General features: G+C 38.7%; 1 protein-coding gene across 2 annotated transcripts in view; it reads left to right on the top strand.

The window, feature by feature from the left end:
• Positions 1-16,291, top strand: part of SORL1 (sortilin related receptor 1) — a 156,813-nt gene that overhangs the window by 51,377 nt on the left and 89,145 nt on the right. For both annotated transcript variants that reach the window (XM_082845306.1, XM_082845307.1), the window contains 3 exons: positions 1,072-1,264; positions 4,118-4,235; positions 4,446-4,519. In XM_082845306.1, coding sequence (XP_082701432.1) covers positions 1,072-1,264; positions 4,118-4,235; positions 4,446-4,519 — 385 coding nt within the window. The remainder of the gene's footprint in view (positions 1-1,071; positions 1,265-4,117; positions 4,236-4,445; positions 4,520-16,291) is intronic.

The raw sequence follows: 16,291 nt of genomic DNA, 5'->3' as shown, positions 1-16,291 counted from the left end.
TATCATGGTAAGTCAAATATAGTTCCCTGTGCTATACAGTAGGACCTTGTTGTTTATCCATTCTGTATATAATAGTTTGCATCTGCTACCCCTAAACTCTCAATCCTTCCCTCTCTCACCACCCCCTCTCCCTTGGCATCCACAAGTCTGTTCTCTATGTCTGTGAGTCTGTTTCTGTTTCATAGATAGGTTCATTTGTGTCATATTTTAGATTCCACATGTAAGTAATATCATATGGTATTTGTCATTCTCTCTATGACTTATTTCGTTTAGTATGATAATCTCTAGGTCCATCCATGTTGCTGCAAATGGCAGTATCTCATTCTTTTTTATGGCTGAGTAGTATTCCATTGTATATACGTACCATGTCTTCTTTATCCATTCCTCTGTTGATGGACATTTTGGTTGTTTCCATGTCTTGGCTACTGTGAATAGGCCAGCACTATAATTAGTATCGGTGAGTTTGGTTTAAGGTTTCCAGTTTGTCAGGGCTCACTAGAGGATTTGGGGTCAATTTCATTAGTGGAGAAATAAATGTGACTCTGACATCAACTTTTCCGTGTTGTATTAATCATTCTGAACCCCACGTGAGGAGTGATAGGTCAGGTGAGCATCTTGGCCTTCAAAATGACAAAACATCACTTTTTTAAAAGGACAGATTATTCAGCCGTAAGAAGGAATGAAGTACTGATACAACATGGATGGACCTTGAAAACACTATGCTAAGAGAAAGTAACCAGATACAAAAGGCCACAAATTGTATAATTCCATTTATATGAAATATCCAGAAGAGGCAGATCCGTAGAGACAGAAAACTGATCAGTGGTTGCCAGCGTCTGGGATGGAAAGGGAAAGTGGGGCATGACTGCCAGTGGGTCCAGGGCTTCCCTTTGGGAAGATGAAAATATTCTGGGACTACACAGTGATGATGGTTGCATAACATTGGGAAGGTACTTAATGCCACTGAATTGTGTACTTTAAAATCGTTCAATTTTATGTTATTTAAAATAAGAACATGCCAAGCAAATGATGCATTCATGCTCACAGCTGTTTTATTTTCTCTTAATGTAGGTATTTTGCAAATGAACCATTTGCTGACTTCCACCGCATGGAGGGGTTACAGGGAGTCTACATTGCTACTCTGATTAATGGTTCCATGAATGAAGAGAACATGAGATCAGTCATCACCTTTGACAAAGGGGGGACCTGGGAATTCCTTCAGGCCCCAGCCTTCACGGGATATGGAGAGAAAATCAATTGTGAGGTATAGATACTTTGCTCTTGTTTGGATTGTTAATACACACTTTTAACTGTAGTTCTACTCTTACAGTTCCCAAACTCTGCCTCAAGATGCCTTGGGATGCCATAGTGAACTCACAGGGGCACCATGGGATATTTTAAGTTTTTGAGGGAAAAACTGTGATACTTGACGTCTGTTGGTCACCATGTGAATTACTATCTTGAGTTAGTTCACCGTTTCAACATTAGCTCATGCTATATGTCTTTTGATGACATATCTTTGTGAAGCTGGATTTTTGGCATTTGATGTGATAAAAAGCAAGTAAGAAAATCAGATTGGCACAGGAAATGATGGTAGTGATATCTGATTAGATTCCAAAGTTTGAGAAGATGTGCAGTGCCCAAAAGGTGTCTATATACTATTATTAAGTAATTTTGGTTATTTAAGAATGAAATAAAATTTTATGTTTTCTTTCAGTTTATACACACACACACACAATATTATTTCAAACTGCTGCTAAGTTATTAGGACATATACTTATTAAGTTGTTTGGACTTAACTATGTAAAAAAACAAACATTGGTATTTCTTCTGACCTGAGGCTGTTATAAAAAAAATTACTGAGATACCAGTTGTGCTGGGAACCAAGAAAGTCTGGGGACCTGTGCTGTACAGCAAAGTGATTTGCTGGGGAACATCTTTCAAAATTCCTCCCTGAATATAATTTAGGATTCTACAGTTTTCCCTACCTGTGGCTTCATCTGAAAAGCTCATGATACTAAAATGTGTTATTTGGTCCCATTCAGTGTTACCATTCGCTTAAGTGGCTCCTTCCTTTTCCCTGGGGAGAAGTCTGTGATCGTGGTCCTTGGCTTCATGTGACACCCCACACCTCCATTTTCATTTCTCTAGGGGATCTAGGCTGTGTAAAGTAGGCAGGCGGAAGGAACTTGGAAAAAAAGAGTAGTACTCATTTTTGGAGAAACCAAAACATTTTAGTTAGACAATTACCTGGTCTTTTGGATTTTTGAATTTCATTTGTCCATGGTTAAGTATATTGACTCTCTTGTATGCTGTATCCGTGGTCCTTGGGAAGATTATTTTGGAGACTCTTGTTCTAGAATGTACTTCTTGATTTTTTTTCTTTTCCTTTTTTTTTTTTTTTTTGTACTTCTTGATTTTTCTTCCCTATTTGGCAACAGGTCTGGACTTACCACATCGAGTCTAGCTTTGGAGAGAGGCAGGTTATAAGTAGGTGCAGATAAACACCTAGGTGTTGTTTCACTGCACGATATAGGTTTTGGAGCATGTGGTAGGGATCCAAACCTTGGTTAAATAAAATGAATAGTATTGTTAAAATCCAGCTGCTTATTTCCCTGACTGATCAGTTTATTTATGAACTGTACAACGATTGGTAATCAGCTTTTAGTTTCTGCTTCTGATTTGAGGTGGTGACAGAAAAGGTGAGTTGGCAGGTATTTGAGACTCAGCCTAATTTGCTCCAGTTTTTATTTGCTGAACGTTGATGCTAGCAAGACAGATATTTGTTAGAGAGATCCTTTTGTTATAAAAATAAGTATATCTAGCAAATCATGTCAGTTTTTACCTGTAACTTAAGCACGCATAGAGATACCCCATCTAGAACACCAGACAAGGCTACGTAACACTTGACAGTCACTTTCTGGCCGGGAGAATCAGGTATGACCCTATAGCAAAAGGCCTTGTTTGCAGAACTATTAAAATCTGAGCATAAGTGATGGAAGCCAGTTTGAATAACCTGAAGTCTTGCAGAGGACACGTGAAGACTTGTCGTACAAATGCAGACTGCTTAAAAAATTTTAATGTGACTCTTTTGGTGTTTATATCTCATATGTGTTGTACATCTGGGAGCTTATCAGTGAGATTTTCTGACTTCTGATTCTTAGTTTTTTTTCTGACAGAGTTGCTTAAATCACATTTGAAATACATCTTCATTGACTTAGAAAATAAGTACCATGAAATCATTTCATTCTCTTTCATTCTTTCGAATGACATGGGAGAAATTCTAGGTAACATGAGAGAGTGAAAGCTTTCCTATCTACTTGAGTTGGCACTGATTTCTTTTTTAATTTTTATTGAAATATAGTTTATTCACAATGTTGTGTTAGTTTCTGGTGTACAGCTAAGTGATTCAGTTATATATATATATGTGTGTGTATATATATATATTTTTATATATATATACACACACACACACACACACACACACACATCCCCACACATATTATATGTATATATACACACACACACTTTTTTTTTTTTTTTTTCGGTACGCGGGCCTCTCACTGCTGTGGTCTCTCCCATTGCAGAGCACAGGCTCCGGATGCACAGGCTCAGGGGCCATGGCTCACGGGCCCAGCCGCTCCACGGCATGTGGGATCTTCCTAGACCGGGGCACGAACCCGTGTCCCCTGCATCGGCAGGCAGACTCTCAACCACTGCGCCACCAGGGAAGCCCACACACACACTTTTTTAGATTCTTTTCCATTATAGGTTATTACAAGATATTGAGTATAGTTCCCTGTACTATACAGAAGGTCCTTGTAGGTTATCTATTTTATATATGGCACTGATTTCTAATTGCTATTGTCTGAGAGTCTCAGAAGGAATTTTTTCTTAGGATTTTTCTCTTTTCTTCCATGAGAGGCATTTATGTGATTCAGATGATCATGTCCACCTGGGGTAGTGTGGGGACAGCCAGGCTGTGGCTCTGGTCTCCTTTGGGCCAGATCTCCTTCCTCTGTGCCGACTGCAGCGTGGGCCCAGGAGGCCTTGGCGTTTCGAGGGAGACCTCCGTGTCGTGTCGCGTGCTGACGGCTCCTGAACTTGTGTTCTGTAGCTCTCCCAGGGCTGCTCCCTCCACCTGGCCCAGCGGCTCAGCCAGCTGCTCAGCCTCCAGCTCCGAAGGATGCCCATCCTGTCCAAGGAGTCGGCGCCCGGTCTCGTCATCGCCACGGGTAAGTTGGCTTTGCCTGTTCTCACTGACGGGTTAAGCTATTGGGTTACGTGCAGCCAAGTACACAGTGACCGCTGCCACCTAGGGCAATACTGGCTGTTCGTGGTTCTGAGACATCTTAGTTGCGAGATGACTCAGAATTTCTGGTTGAGCAAGATGATTATCTGGCGTATTCTTGACATTAAAAATAATTACTCTTCTTGCATTTTAGGTTCAGTGGGAAAGAACTTGGCAAGCAAGACAAACGTGTACATCTCCAGCAGTGCTGGAGCCCGGTGGCGAGAGGTCAGCCCCCTCCCTCCGCCACCCCTGCCCTTGTTTGTGGGAGAATGTGGACTGTGCCTTGACATTTCAGGGACACACACGGCTGGTGGTGGAGGCCAATGACGCCAAGTATGATTATAAAATAAGGAGAGGAACCCGGAGCCACACTGACAGGGTCAGCTGATTTGTATTCACACCCCGTGATGTGGGCTTGTGATTTTGCCAAAAATGTTACTTTGAATCCAAAACAAACTTTTTAAGAAACAACTGTGAATTTGTGTAAATATCCCAAGATTGTAAGTTCCATAAGGATAAGGCAGTGTCTGTTCTGTCACTTCTTTACTCCTGGGACCTAGCAGCGTCTGGCATGGACACATGGTGCTCAGTAACTGTTTGCTGAATCCATCGGCAGATTGTCACGTATTTGTAGTGGTATCAGGTCTGACCCTGGTTTCTTACTTATTTTTGTATATTAGAGAAGTTAAAGCCAAGCCCCTGCCCCGCCCCGTTCCCTGACGGGCTGTGCTGCGCAGGCGCTCCGTCTCACTCCGCGCTACGGCAGACGCTGTGCTGTGGAAGGAGGCTGCTTTTGCCTGAAGGTTGTGTGACGAATTTGGATCCTTAGGAACTGATTGTACCAATTCTGAAGGTGGGGCTAGTTCTCTAGTCCCCAAATGCTAACTCAGCCTTGGACATTAGAGAATTCCCAAACTTGTTTAAAAAAAAAAAGTGTTTTTCACCAGTCTCCCATCAGGGAGACGGGCATCTGGTCTTATTCTGTAGGGGCCGCTTTCAGTGGTGCTCTGCTGTGTGTGCAGGGAGCTGCTGGGGTAGAACTCACCAGATCTCTCGCAGGCCGGACGTGATGTCAGGAGGGCTGTGGGATTCTCGGGAGAACCAGCAGACAGCTCCCATCCTCATGGTGCCCTTCCTGGGAATGCAATACATACACTTGCAGAGTGAAATACATAGTATGTAAAGCAGTAGTAATGCCCAGCATTTGTTTGGGTCTTGGCCTGTCACATACCTTATCTCGTTCGAGGTAGGGCTTGCTGTCCCTCCATACATTGTGTGTGTGTGCGTGTATGTGCATGCGTGTGTGTGTGTGTGTGTGTGTGTGTAAGGACTACACAGCTGTACAGTATGGTAGGAAACATAATTACGTATTCGGATGAGGGAGATTGTTAAGGCCAGAGTAGTCAAAAAGTGTGAACACGTTGGAATTTTCGGGGCATCCTTGTCTAGCTTCCACGGGAAAGATTAAGCAGCGGCTTTCCTCTTCCCTGGAGCTGGACATTCCTTTTGAAATTGGGTGTTCTCTCCTCTGCAGATAGGCTGGTGGTTTGTTTGTACCTTCTGATGTTGGTGTAATCTGGGATTTGAACATCTGCAAGTGATTTCCTTCTGGGGAGAAAGCAGTGTCTTGCTCCTCCTCCAGTGAAGTGGTGTCGTCTGGCTAATGCTGGGGCAGCTGTCAGCGCCTCCCGCCAGGCATGCTCCGCGCCTGCCAAGAGGCAGCCGTTGCACAAGGGACCTTAGTTTTGGAGCTAGCAGGGACTAAGTAGGGGATGAAAAGGTGGAGACTGTCTGTGTGAGCGGGCATCTGAGTCCCCACGGGCAGCCTTCTCTTTAGAGGGACATTCTCGAGTGTGTGAGGGGGATAGGTGGTGGCCAGGAAAGAGGAAATGGGATGCAGTTGACAGATGCTGTCTAGAAAACTGATGACTAGAATTCTTGTTCCCCTTCTCCTACTAATAAGTTGTGCAGATTCTCAGATCCACAGAGTTCCTTTTTTGCACTTAAAAAAAAAACCAAACTTTGTTCATGTACAGTAAGCTGCACATAAAGTATATAATTTGATCAGGACTGATCACCATTACTACACCTTCACCCACACCACAATTAAGACAGTTGCATCACCCACCAGTTTCTTTGAGTCCCTTTGTAATTCATTCTGGTCTCTACCCTCATCCCTCCAGACTATTAGCATTTTCTAGACTTCTGTGTAAATGGACTCATACAGATGCAGTCTTTTGGCTTTGAGGTTCACTCATGTTGTTTCATTTATCAGTGATTCTTTCCTTTTTCATTGTTGATCAGTATCCCATTGTGGGGATATTCCACAGTTTCTTTATCCATTCGTTGATTGATGGACATTCTAGTTTTTGCTGATTACAAATATAGTTGTTACAAACATTTAATTGCATGGTTTTTAGGTGGACATATATTTTTATTTCTCTTGGGTAGATACCGTAGGAAGGAATGAGTGGGCAACCTGGTAGATATGTCTAGCTTTTAAAGGAATTACCAGATTATTTTAAAGTATCAAATTGTTTTCCAAAGTGGATATACTGTTTCATGTTTCCACCAGCAGTGTGTGAGTTCTGATTGCTTCCGGTGCATGCCAACACTTGATATGTTCAATCTTTTAAATTTTAGACATTTTAATAACTGCATATGATATTTCATTGTGGTTTTAATTGGCATTTCTTTGATGACTAATGATGTTGAGCTTCTGGTTTTTTTTTTCTTTTTCTTTTTGATGTTGAGTTTCTTTTCATGTGTTCATTGGTCATTTAAAACTCTTTTGTGAAGTGTCCGTTCAGATCTTTTATATATTTTAAAGAGCTGTGTTTGTCTTCTTATTGAGCTGTAAGAGGTCTTTTTTTAATATATTCTGAATTTAAGTCTTTTATGTGTGTTATAAGTTTTTTCTCCTAGTCTGTGACTTGCTTTTTTGTTTCCTTAAAGGTGTCTTTTGAAGAGCAAATGTTTTTAATTTTGGTAAAGTCTAATTTATCAGTTCTTTTCTTCTATGTTTTATGTGCTTTGTTGTTCTGAGAAATGTTTGTCCTTCCCAAGTTAGCAGAGATTGTCCTCTATGTATTCTTTTACAGGTTTTATAGTTTTAGGCTTTAGGTTTAGGTTTATGATCTATTTTGAGTTAATTTGTATATCTGGTGTGAGGGAAGGGTTGATACTCATTTTTTCCTTATAAACATGCTATTTATTGGTCAAGCACCACTTGTTGAAAAGACTTCTCTTTTCCGCATCAAATTGCCTTGGTACCTGTTTGAAAATCAATTGGCCGCATGTGTGGGTCTCTTTCAAGACTTTCTGTTCTGCTCCGTTGATCTATATGCCTGTCTCTTCACCAAAACCAAATTGTCTTGATTACTGAAGACTTAGAGTAAGGTTGAGATCAAGTACAGTAAGTCTTCCAATTTTGTTCTTTATAAAATTACATTGACTTTTTCTCGTTCCTTTGTCTAACCACATAACATTAAAAAAATTTTTTTTTAAAATTAAGTTTTATTGGAGTATAGTTGCTTTACAATGTTGTGTTAGTTTCTACTGTATAGCAAAGTGAATCAGCTATATGTATACATATATCCCCTCTGTTTTGGATTTCCGTCCCATTTAGGTCACCACAGAGCACTGAGTAGAGTTCCCTGAGCTATACAGTAGGTTCTCATTAGTTATCTATTTTATATATAGTATCAACAGTGTATGTATGTCAATCCCAATCCCCCAATTCATCCCACCCTCCTTCCCCCTTGGCATTCATACGTTTGTTCTCTATGTCTGTGTCTCTATTTCTGCTTTGCAAGTAAGATCATTTATACCATTTTTCTAGATTCCACATATATGCATTAATATATGATATTTGTTTTTCTCTTTCTGACCTACTTCACTCTATGACAGTCTCTAGGTCCATCCACGTCTCTACAGATGACCCAATTTCATTCCTTATTATGGCTGAGTAATAATTCCATTGTATATATGTACCACGTCTTCTTTATCCATTCCTCTGTTGATGGACATTTAGGTTGCTTTCATGTCCTGGCTGTTGTAAACAGTGCTACAATGAACATTGGGGTGCATGTGTCTTTTAAAAAAAATTTTTATTGGAGTATAGTTGCTTTGCAATATTGTGTTAGTTTCCACTGTACAGCAAAACTGAATCAGCTATACATATACATATATCCCCTCTTTTTTGGATTTCCTTCCCATTTTGGTCACCACAGAGCACTGAGTAGAGTTCCCTGTGCTATACAGTAGGTTCTTATTAGTTGTCTATTTTATACATAGTATCAATAGTGTATATATGTCAATCTCAGTCTCCTAATTCACCCACCCCCCCTTCCCCCTTGGTATCCATGTTTGTTCTCTATGTCTGTGTCTTTATTTCTGCTTTGTAAGTAAGATCATCTGTACTGATTTTTTCACATTCCACATACATGCATTAATATATGATATTTGTTTTTCTTTTTCTGACTTAACTTCACTCTGTATGACAGTCTCTGGGTCCACCACGTCTCTACAAATGACCCAGTTACGTTCCTTTTAATGGCTGAGTAATATTCTATCATATACATGTACCACATCTTCTTTATCCATTCCTCTGTTGATGGATATTTAGGTTGCTTCCATGTCCCGGCTATCGTAAATAGTGCTGCAGTGAACACTGGGGTGCATGTGTCTTTTTGAATTATGGTTTTCTCTGGGTTTCTCTGGGTTTCTATGGTTTCTCTCTATGTCCAGTAGTGGAATTGCTGTGTCATATGGTAGTTCTATTTTTAGTTTTTTAAGGAACCTCCCTACTGTTCTCCATAGTGGCTGTACCAATTTACATTCCCACCAACAATGCATGAGGGTTCCCTTTTCTCCACACCCTCTCCAGCATTTATGGTCTGTAGATTTTTTTTTATGATGGCCATTCTGATCACTGTGAGGTGATACCTCACTGTCATTTTGATTTGCATTTTTCTAATAATTAGTGATGTTGAGCATCTTTTCAAGTGCCTCTTGGCCATCTATATGTCTTTGGAGAAATGTCTATTTAGGTCTTCCACCCTTTTTTTTTTTTCCACCCATTTTTTGATTGCGGTTTTTTTTTTTTTTTTTGATATTGAGCTGCATGAGCTGTTTGTATATTTTGGAGATTAATCCCTTGTCAGTTACTTCGTTTGCAAATATTTCCTCCCATTCTGAGGGTTGTCTTTTCATCTTGTTTGTGGTTTCCTTTGCTGTGCAAAAGCTTTTAGGTTTCATTAGGTCCCATTTGTTTATTTTTATTCTCATTACTCTAGGAGGTGGGTCAGAAAAGATCTTGCTGCGATTTATGTCAGAGTGTTCTGCCTGTGTTTTCCTCTAAGAGTTTTATTGTGTCTGGCCTTACATTCAGGTCTTTAATCCATTTTGAGTTTATTTTTGTGTATGGTGATAGGGAGTGTTCTAATTTCATTCTTTCACATGTAGCTGTCCAGTTTTCCCAGCACCATTTATTGAAGAGGCTGTCTTTTCTCCATTGTATATTCTTGCCTCCTTTGTCATAGATTAGGTGACCATAGGTGCTGCGTGGGTTTATCTCTGAGCTTTCTATCCTGTTCCATTGGTCTAAATGTTTGTTTTTGTGCCAGTACCATATTGTCTTGATTACTGTAGCTTTGTAGTATAATCTGAAGTCAGGGAGCCTGATTCCTCCAGCTGCATTTTTCTTTCTCAAGATTGCTTTGGCTATTCGAGGTCTTTTGTGTTTCCATACAAATTGTGAAATTTTCTGTTCTAGTTCTGTGAAGAAAGCCATTGGTAATTTGATAGGGATTGCATTGAATCTGTAGATTACTTTGGGTAGTATAGTCATTTTCACAGTATTGATTCTTCCAATCCAAGAACATGGTATATCTCTCCATCTTTTTGTGTCGTCTTTGATTTCTTTCATCAGTATCTTATAGTTTTCTTCGTACAGGTCTTTTACCTCCTTAGGTAGGTTAATTCCTAGGTATTTTTTTCTTTTTGTTGCCACATAACACTTTAGAATCAGCTTGTCAATTTCTATAAATCCTGTTGGGATTTTTACTGGGATCACATTGAATTTATAGATCAATTTGGGGAAAATTGACATCATAACACTACTGGGTCTTCTAATCCATGAATGTGGTGTGTTACGCCATTAAAAAAAAATTCTCTTAGCAATATTTTATAGTTTTCAATGTGGAGGTCTTGTATACTTTCTTTTTGTTAGCTTTATTCCTAGATATTTTTTATATTTTGGTATTACTGTAAATGGGACTTTCTTTAAAGTTCATTTTTCAGTTTTTGCTGTAGTATATAAGAAGACAGTTGATTTTTATATATTAACCTTATATTCTGCAACCTTGCTAAAATAATTCATTAGTGTTAGTAGTTGTTTTGTAGATTCAGTATAAGCAGTTGTATCATCTGCAAATAGGGACAGTTTTATTTCTTCCTTTCTAATCTTTACTTGTTTTATTTCTCCTTTTCTCTCTTCCTTCTCTTCCCTTCCCTAATATGTAATAATATGATAATATGTAATATGGTGTATTATGTTAAAGGAAAAACTCTTTTCCCTTTCTCTCAGAATACTTCTGATACCCAATGTATGGAAGTTTTCCCATCACAGCAAGCAGCACTCCAACTCTTCAGACACCCACTGGATGTCCTACAATTCAGTCAGGACACATGCTAGCTGGAGTTGGCACAGACCCAGAGTCTAAGGGCTCAGTCTCACAAGACTGCCCCACCTGACCCCACTTCAGACGCCAGTTGCAAGTCTCAGGTTGTCACCTGTACTTCTGACTGACCAGCTATAAACTGGGTGTTCCCACGACTCACTCTTTGGGTTCAGTAATTTGCTAGAATGGCTGACAGAACTCAGGGAAATATTTATTTACATTTACCTGTTTATTATAAAGGATATTTCAAAGGATACAAATGAACAGCCAGATGAAGAGGTACATAGGTCAGGGTCCAGAAGGGTCCCAGCCATGGAGCTTCTGTCCCCACAGAGTTGGGGTGTGCTGTTCTTCCAGCATGTGGATGTGTTCATCAACTTGGAAGCTCTCTGAATCCTGCAGTTTAGGGATTTTTTTTTTTTTTTTACTAATCATTTGGCTTTATGTATTTATTTTTTAAATTGAAGTATAGTTGATTTACAATGTGTTAGTTTCTGGTATACAGCAAAGTGATTCAGTTCTATATATATATATTTTTTTCATATTCTTTTCCATTATGATTTATTGCAGGATATTGAATATAGTTCCCTGTGCTATACAGTAGGTCCTTCTTATTTATCTGTTTTAATGGAGGCTTCATCACATAGGCGTGATTAACTATTAACTCACTCTCCAGCCCCTCTGTCCTCCTGGGAGGATGAAGGTGGGGCTGAAAATTTCAAGCTTCTAATCATGCTTAGTCTTTCTGTTGACCAGCCCCTGTACTGTCCAGGAGCCCACCGTGAGTCTCCTCATTAGGACAAGAGACTCTCCTATCACCCAGGAAATTACAAGGGCTGTAGGAGCTCTGTGCAAGACACACTCCTGTCACCCCCATCAGTCAGAAAATTACAAGGGTTTTAGGAGCTCTGTGTCAGGAACTGGGGTCCAAGACCAAATATTAAAACAAAAGGTGCTCCTATTTCTCTTCATCACTTAGGAAATTACAAAGATTTTAGGACCTCTCCCCAGGAGCCCAGAACAAAGACCGAAGTTTATATATCTTCTTATATCACAGTATCACAAATGTAATATGTAATATGGTGTAGTACCTTTATTGGTTCTTGAATATTAAACTATCCTGGAATTACTGGAATAATTCTTGAACCCTGCTTAATTACAATATATTATCCTTTTAATGTAAGGCTAGTATTTTTAAAAATTAATAAATTAATTTATTTTTGGCTGTGTCAGGTCTTTGTTGCCACACGCAGTTTTTCTCTTTGCGGCAAGCGGGGGCTAATGTTCGTTGTGGTGCGCGGGCTTCTCATTGCGGTGGCTTTTCTTGTTGCGGAACACAGGCTCTAGGTGCACGAGCTTCAGTAGTTGTGGCTTACAAGCTCAGTAGTTGTGGCTCGTGGGCTCTAGAGTTCAGGCTCAGTAGTTGTGGCGCACAGGCTCAGTTGCTCTGCGGCATGTGGGATCTTCCCGGACCAGGGCTTGAACCCGTGTCCCCAGCATTGGCAGGTGGATTCTTAACCACTGTGCCACCAGGGAAGCCCCTGTAAGGTTAGTTTTGATTTGCTAGTAGTTTTTAAAAGGTTTTTGTGTTACTTATGAGAGATATTGCTTGGTAATTTTTTTTTTTTTTTTTTTTTTGGTAATGTCTTTGTCAGGTTTTGGTGTTAGGATAAAACAAACTGAGCAGCAATTCTTCCTCTTTTATGTTCTGATAAAGTTTGTGTAAGAATGGTGTTTTTTTTTCTTGAATCATATACCAGTGAAGCTATCTGGACCTGAAGTTTTCTTCTTGGGAATATTTTTGTTTAGAAATTGTTTCTCAGGCAGATAGAGAACTATTCAGATTTTCTGCTACTTATGTCCATTTTGGTGAGTTGTGTATTTTCAGACATTTGTCCTTTCATCTAAATTTATTGAATTTGTTGGCTTAAAATTACTCAAGGTATTTTCTAATGTTTTAAAATGTCTGTAGGATTTGTGGTAATAACCTGTTTTCATTCCTGTTATTGGTGATTTGTATTTTTTTCCTCTATTTTTCTTGATTAGTTTAGTTATTGGTTTGTCAATATTATTGATCTTTTCAAAGAACCTGCTTTTGGCTTAAATTTTCTCTGTTGTCTGTTTCCTATTTTGTTGATTTCTCCTCTGTAGTATTACCTTTCCCTTATCCTTGTATACTTTGGATTTACTTTGCTTTTCTATTTGTAGCCTGTTAAGGTATAACTTTAGGTTATTGATTTTTAGATCTTTTCTTATGTAGGCATTTGCAGCCCTAATTTTCCCTGTAAATACTACTTTAGCTGTATGCCACAAATTTAGATGTGTTGTTTTTGTTGTCATTCAGTTCAGAATATATATATATATATATATTTTTTGCGGTACACGGGCCTCTTACTGCTGTGGCCTCTCCCATTGTGGAGCACAGGCTCCGGACGCGCAGGCTCAGCGGCCATGGCTCACGGGCCTAGCCGCTCCGCGGCATGTGGGATCTTCCCGGACCGGGGCACGAACCCGCGTCCCCTGCATCGGCAGGCGGACTCTCAACCACTGCGCCACCAGGGAAGCCCTCAGAATATTTTTTAATGTCTCCCTTTAAAGTTGAGATGTAATTCACATGCAATAAAATGTACCCCTTTAAAGTGTATGGTTCAGTAGTTTTAGGTATATTCACAAGTGATGTGATGTGCAGCCATCACCACCATCTAATTCCAGAACATTTTTATCACTTCATAATGTCCCTTTTGCTTTTTGTCTTTGTCTGATAAGTTATTTAGAAAAGGGTTGTTTAGTTTTCAGATATTTGATGTTTTCATAGATATCTTCATTTCCTTGTAGTCAGATAATACACTTCATATGATTTCAAGTCCTTTAAACTTAATGGGACTTGTTTTGTGATCCAACATGTGGTTTGTCTTGGTGAATATGTCATGTGCGTTAGCAAGGAATGTATATTCTGCAGTTGTTGGATGCAGTGTTCAACAGATGTTATTTATATGAAGGCGGTTGATACTTGTTCAGACCTTCTACATACTTCGGGGCTAGTTCTATAAATTGCTATATATTGCAGTTTGGGCGGGAGCTAGTTCCATAAATTGCTATATATTGCAGTTCTGTAAATTGTTGGAGGTAAAATCTCCAGCTATGATTGTGGAATTGTCTTTTTTTCCTTTAAATCCTATCAATATTGCTTCATGTATTTTTACGCTCTGTTATTATGTACGTACACATTTATAATTATTTTTTCTGATTTATTGTCCCTTTTATCATTATGGAATATTCCTCTTTATCTATGGTAATACCCTTGTCTTGAAGTCTTTTTTATCTGATACTGAAAGTCACTTTAACCGTCTTATGTTTACTATTTGGATAATATATCTTTTTTTTTTTTTTGATAATATATCTTTTACTATCCGTTTACTTTCTACCCATCTGTGTCTTTACATTGAAGTGTTTCTTATAGGCAGCATATAGTGAGGGTCTTTTAAATTTATTCTGATAAGCTCTGCTTTTTAACTAAATGCTTAGGCCATTAACATTTAATATAATTATTGATATGGTTGGATTTAGGTTTAATATTTTATGTATTTGTTTATTTAAATTTCATTTTTAAAAATTATTCTGTTCCTCCTTTATGGCCTCCTTTTGTATTATTTAGGTATTTTTAGTATTCTATTTTTATTTAAATATTATCTTTTTGATTATATTTCTTTGTAGTATTATTTTTTTAGTGGTTGCTCTAAGGATTACAGCATATATATTTAATCTTTCATAGTCTTTTTTGAATTAATACTGCATTTAACATAATATTACACTTAACATCAAATTTAGAAACCTTGCAACCAAATAAATCCCTTTTCTCTTCTCCCAACTTTTTTGTTTTCATTTTTTATCACATTGACACATATTGAAAAACTCAGCAATGTCTTTGTTTTTGCTTTAATCATCGTATGGATTTTAAAGAACTTAAGAGGAAAAGCAGTCTTTTATATTCACCCAGATATCTACCATTTCCCTTGCTCTTCCTTCCTTCCTGAAGATCCCTGTTTCCCTCTGTAAATTTCACAGCAGCCTGACGACGTGCCTTTAGCATTTGTTGTGGAGCAGATCTACTAGCTATGTGTTTCCTTGATTTTCCTTCATTTGAGAATCTCGGTAATTCACTTTCATTCCTGGGGGATGTGTTTGTTTGATGTTGTGTGCTGGATTGATAGTAATTTTCTTTCCGTAGAGGCATACCTCGTTTTATTGTGCTTTGTAGATATTGTATTTTTTACAAGTTGAAGGTTTGTGGCAACCCTCCATCGAGCACGACCATCGGTGCCATTTTCCCAGCAGCATTTGCTTGCTTTGTGTCTGTGTTACATTTTAGTGATTCTTGCAATATTTCAAACTTTTTCATTATTGTTATTATATTTGTTATGGTGATATATGTTCAGTGATCTTTGATGTTAACTACTGTGACTTGCTGCAGGCTCAGATGATGCTTAGCTTTTTTTTTTACAGCAGTAAAGCACTTTTAATTAAGGTGTGTACATTGTTTTATGTAGGCATAATGCTGCTGCACACTTAATAGACTACAGGATGGTGCAAACATAACTTTCATAAGCACTGAGAAATCAAAAACTTCATATGATTCACTTCATTTTGGTATTTGCTTTATTGTGGTGGTCTGAACCACAGTATCTCCAAGGTGTGTCTATACTTTAAAGATGTGCTCTCTGCCGATGGGAAATCTGTAATCATTTGTTACCATTTTCTTGTATGTATTGTGTCATTTTCCTTAAGATGCTTCGATATTTTTTCCTTATCTTTGGTTTTCAGTAGTGCTGTTTTGATGTCTCTAGGTGTGGTTTTCTTTGTGATGATCGTGTGATTCATCGATCTCTTGAATCTATAAATTTATCTTTTTCACCAAATTTGGGAAATTTTCAGCCATTATTTTTTCAAATATTTTTTCTGCTTCAGTCCCTTTCTCTTGTTCATCTTGGCCTCCAATTAGACATAGACCTTTTGTTATTGTCCCACAGTTTCTTGGGGCTTTTTTCCTTTAAGTCTTTTATTCTGTGTGTTCTTTAGAATAGATCATTTAAAAATATATATTTATTTATTTTTGGCTGTGTCGGGTCTTAGTTGTGGCATGTGAGATCTTTTTTTGAGATGTGAGGGCTCTTCATTGTGGTGCGCAAGCTTCTCTCTAGTTGTGGCGTGCAGGCTCCGGAGCGCGTGGGCTCTGTAGTTGCAGCACACAGGCTCTCTAGTTGTGGCATGTGGGATCTTAGTTCCCCAGCTAGGGATTGAACCCGTCCCCTGCATT

The sequence above is a fragment of the Leucopleurus acutus genome, assembly GCF_964270905.1.
Source record: "Leucopleurus acutus genome assembly, chromosome: 8".
Lineage (NCBI taxonomy): Eukaryota > Metazoa > Chordata > Mammalia > Artiodactyla > Delphinidae > Leucopleurus > Leucopleurus acutus.
This window is presented reverse-complemented; position numbering and strand designations above follow the sequence as displayed.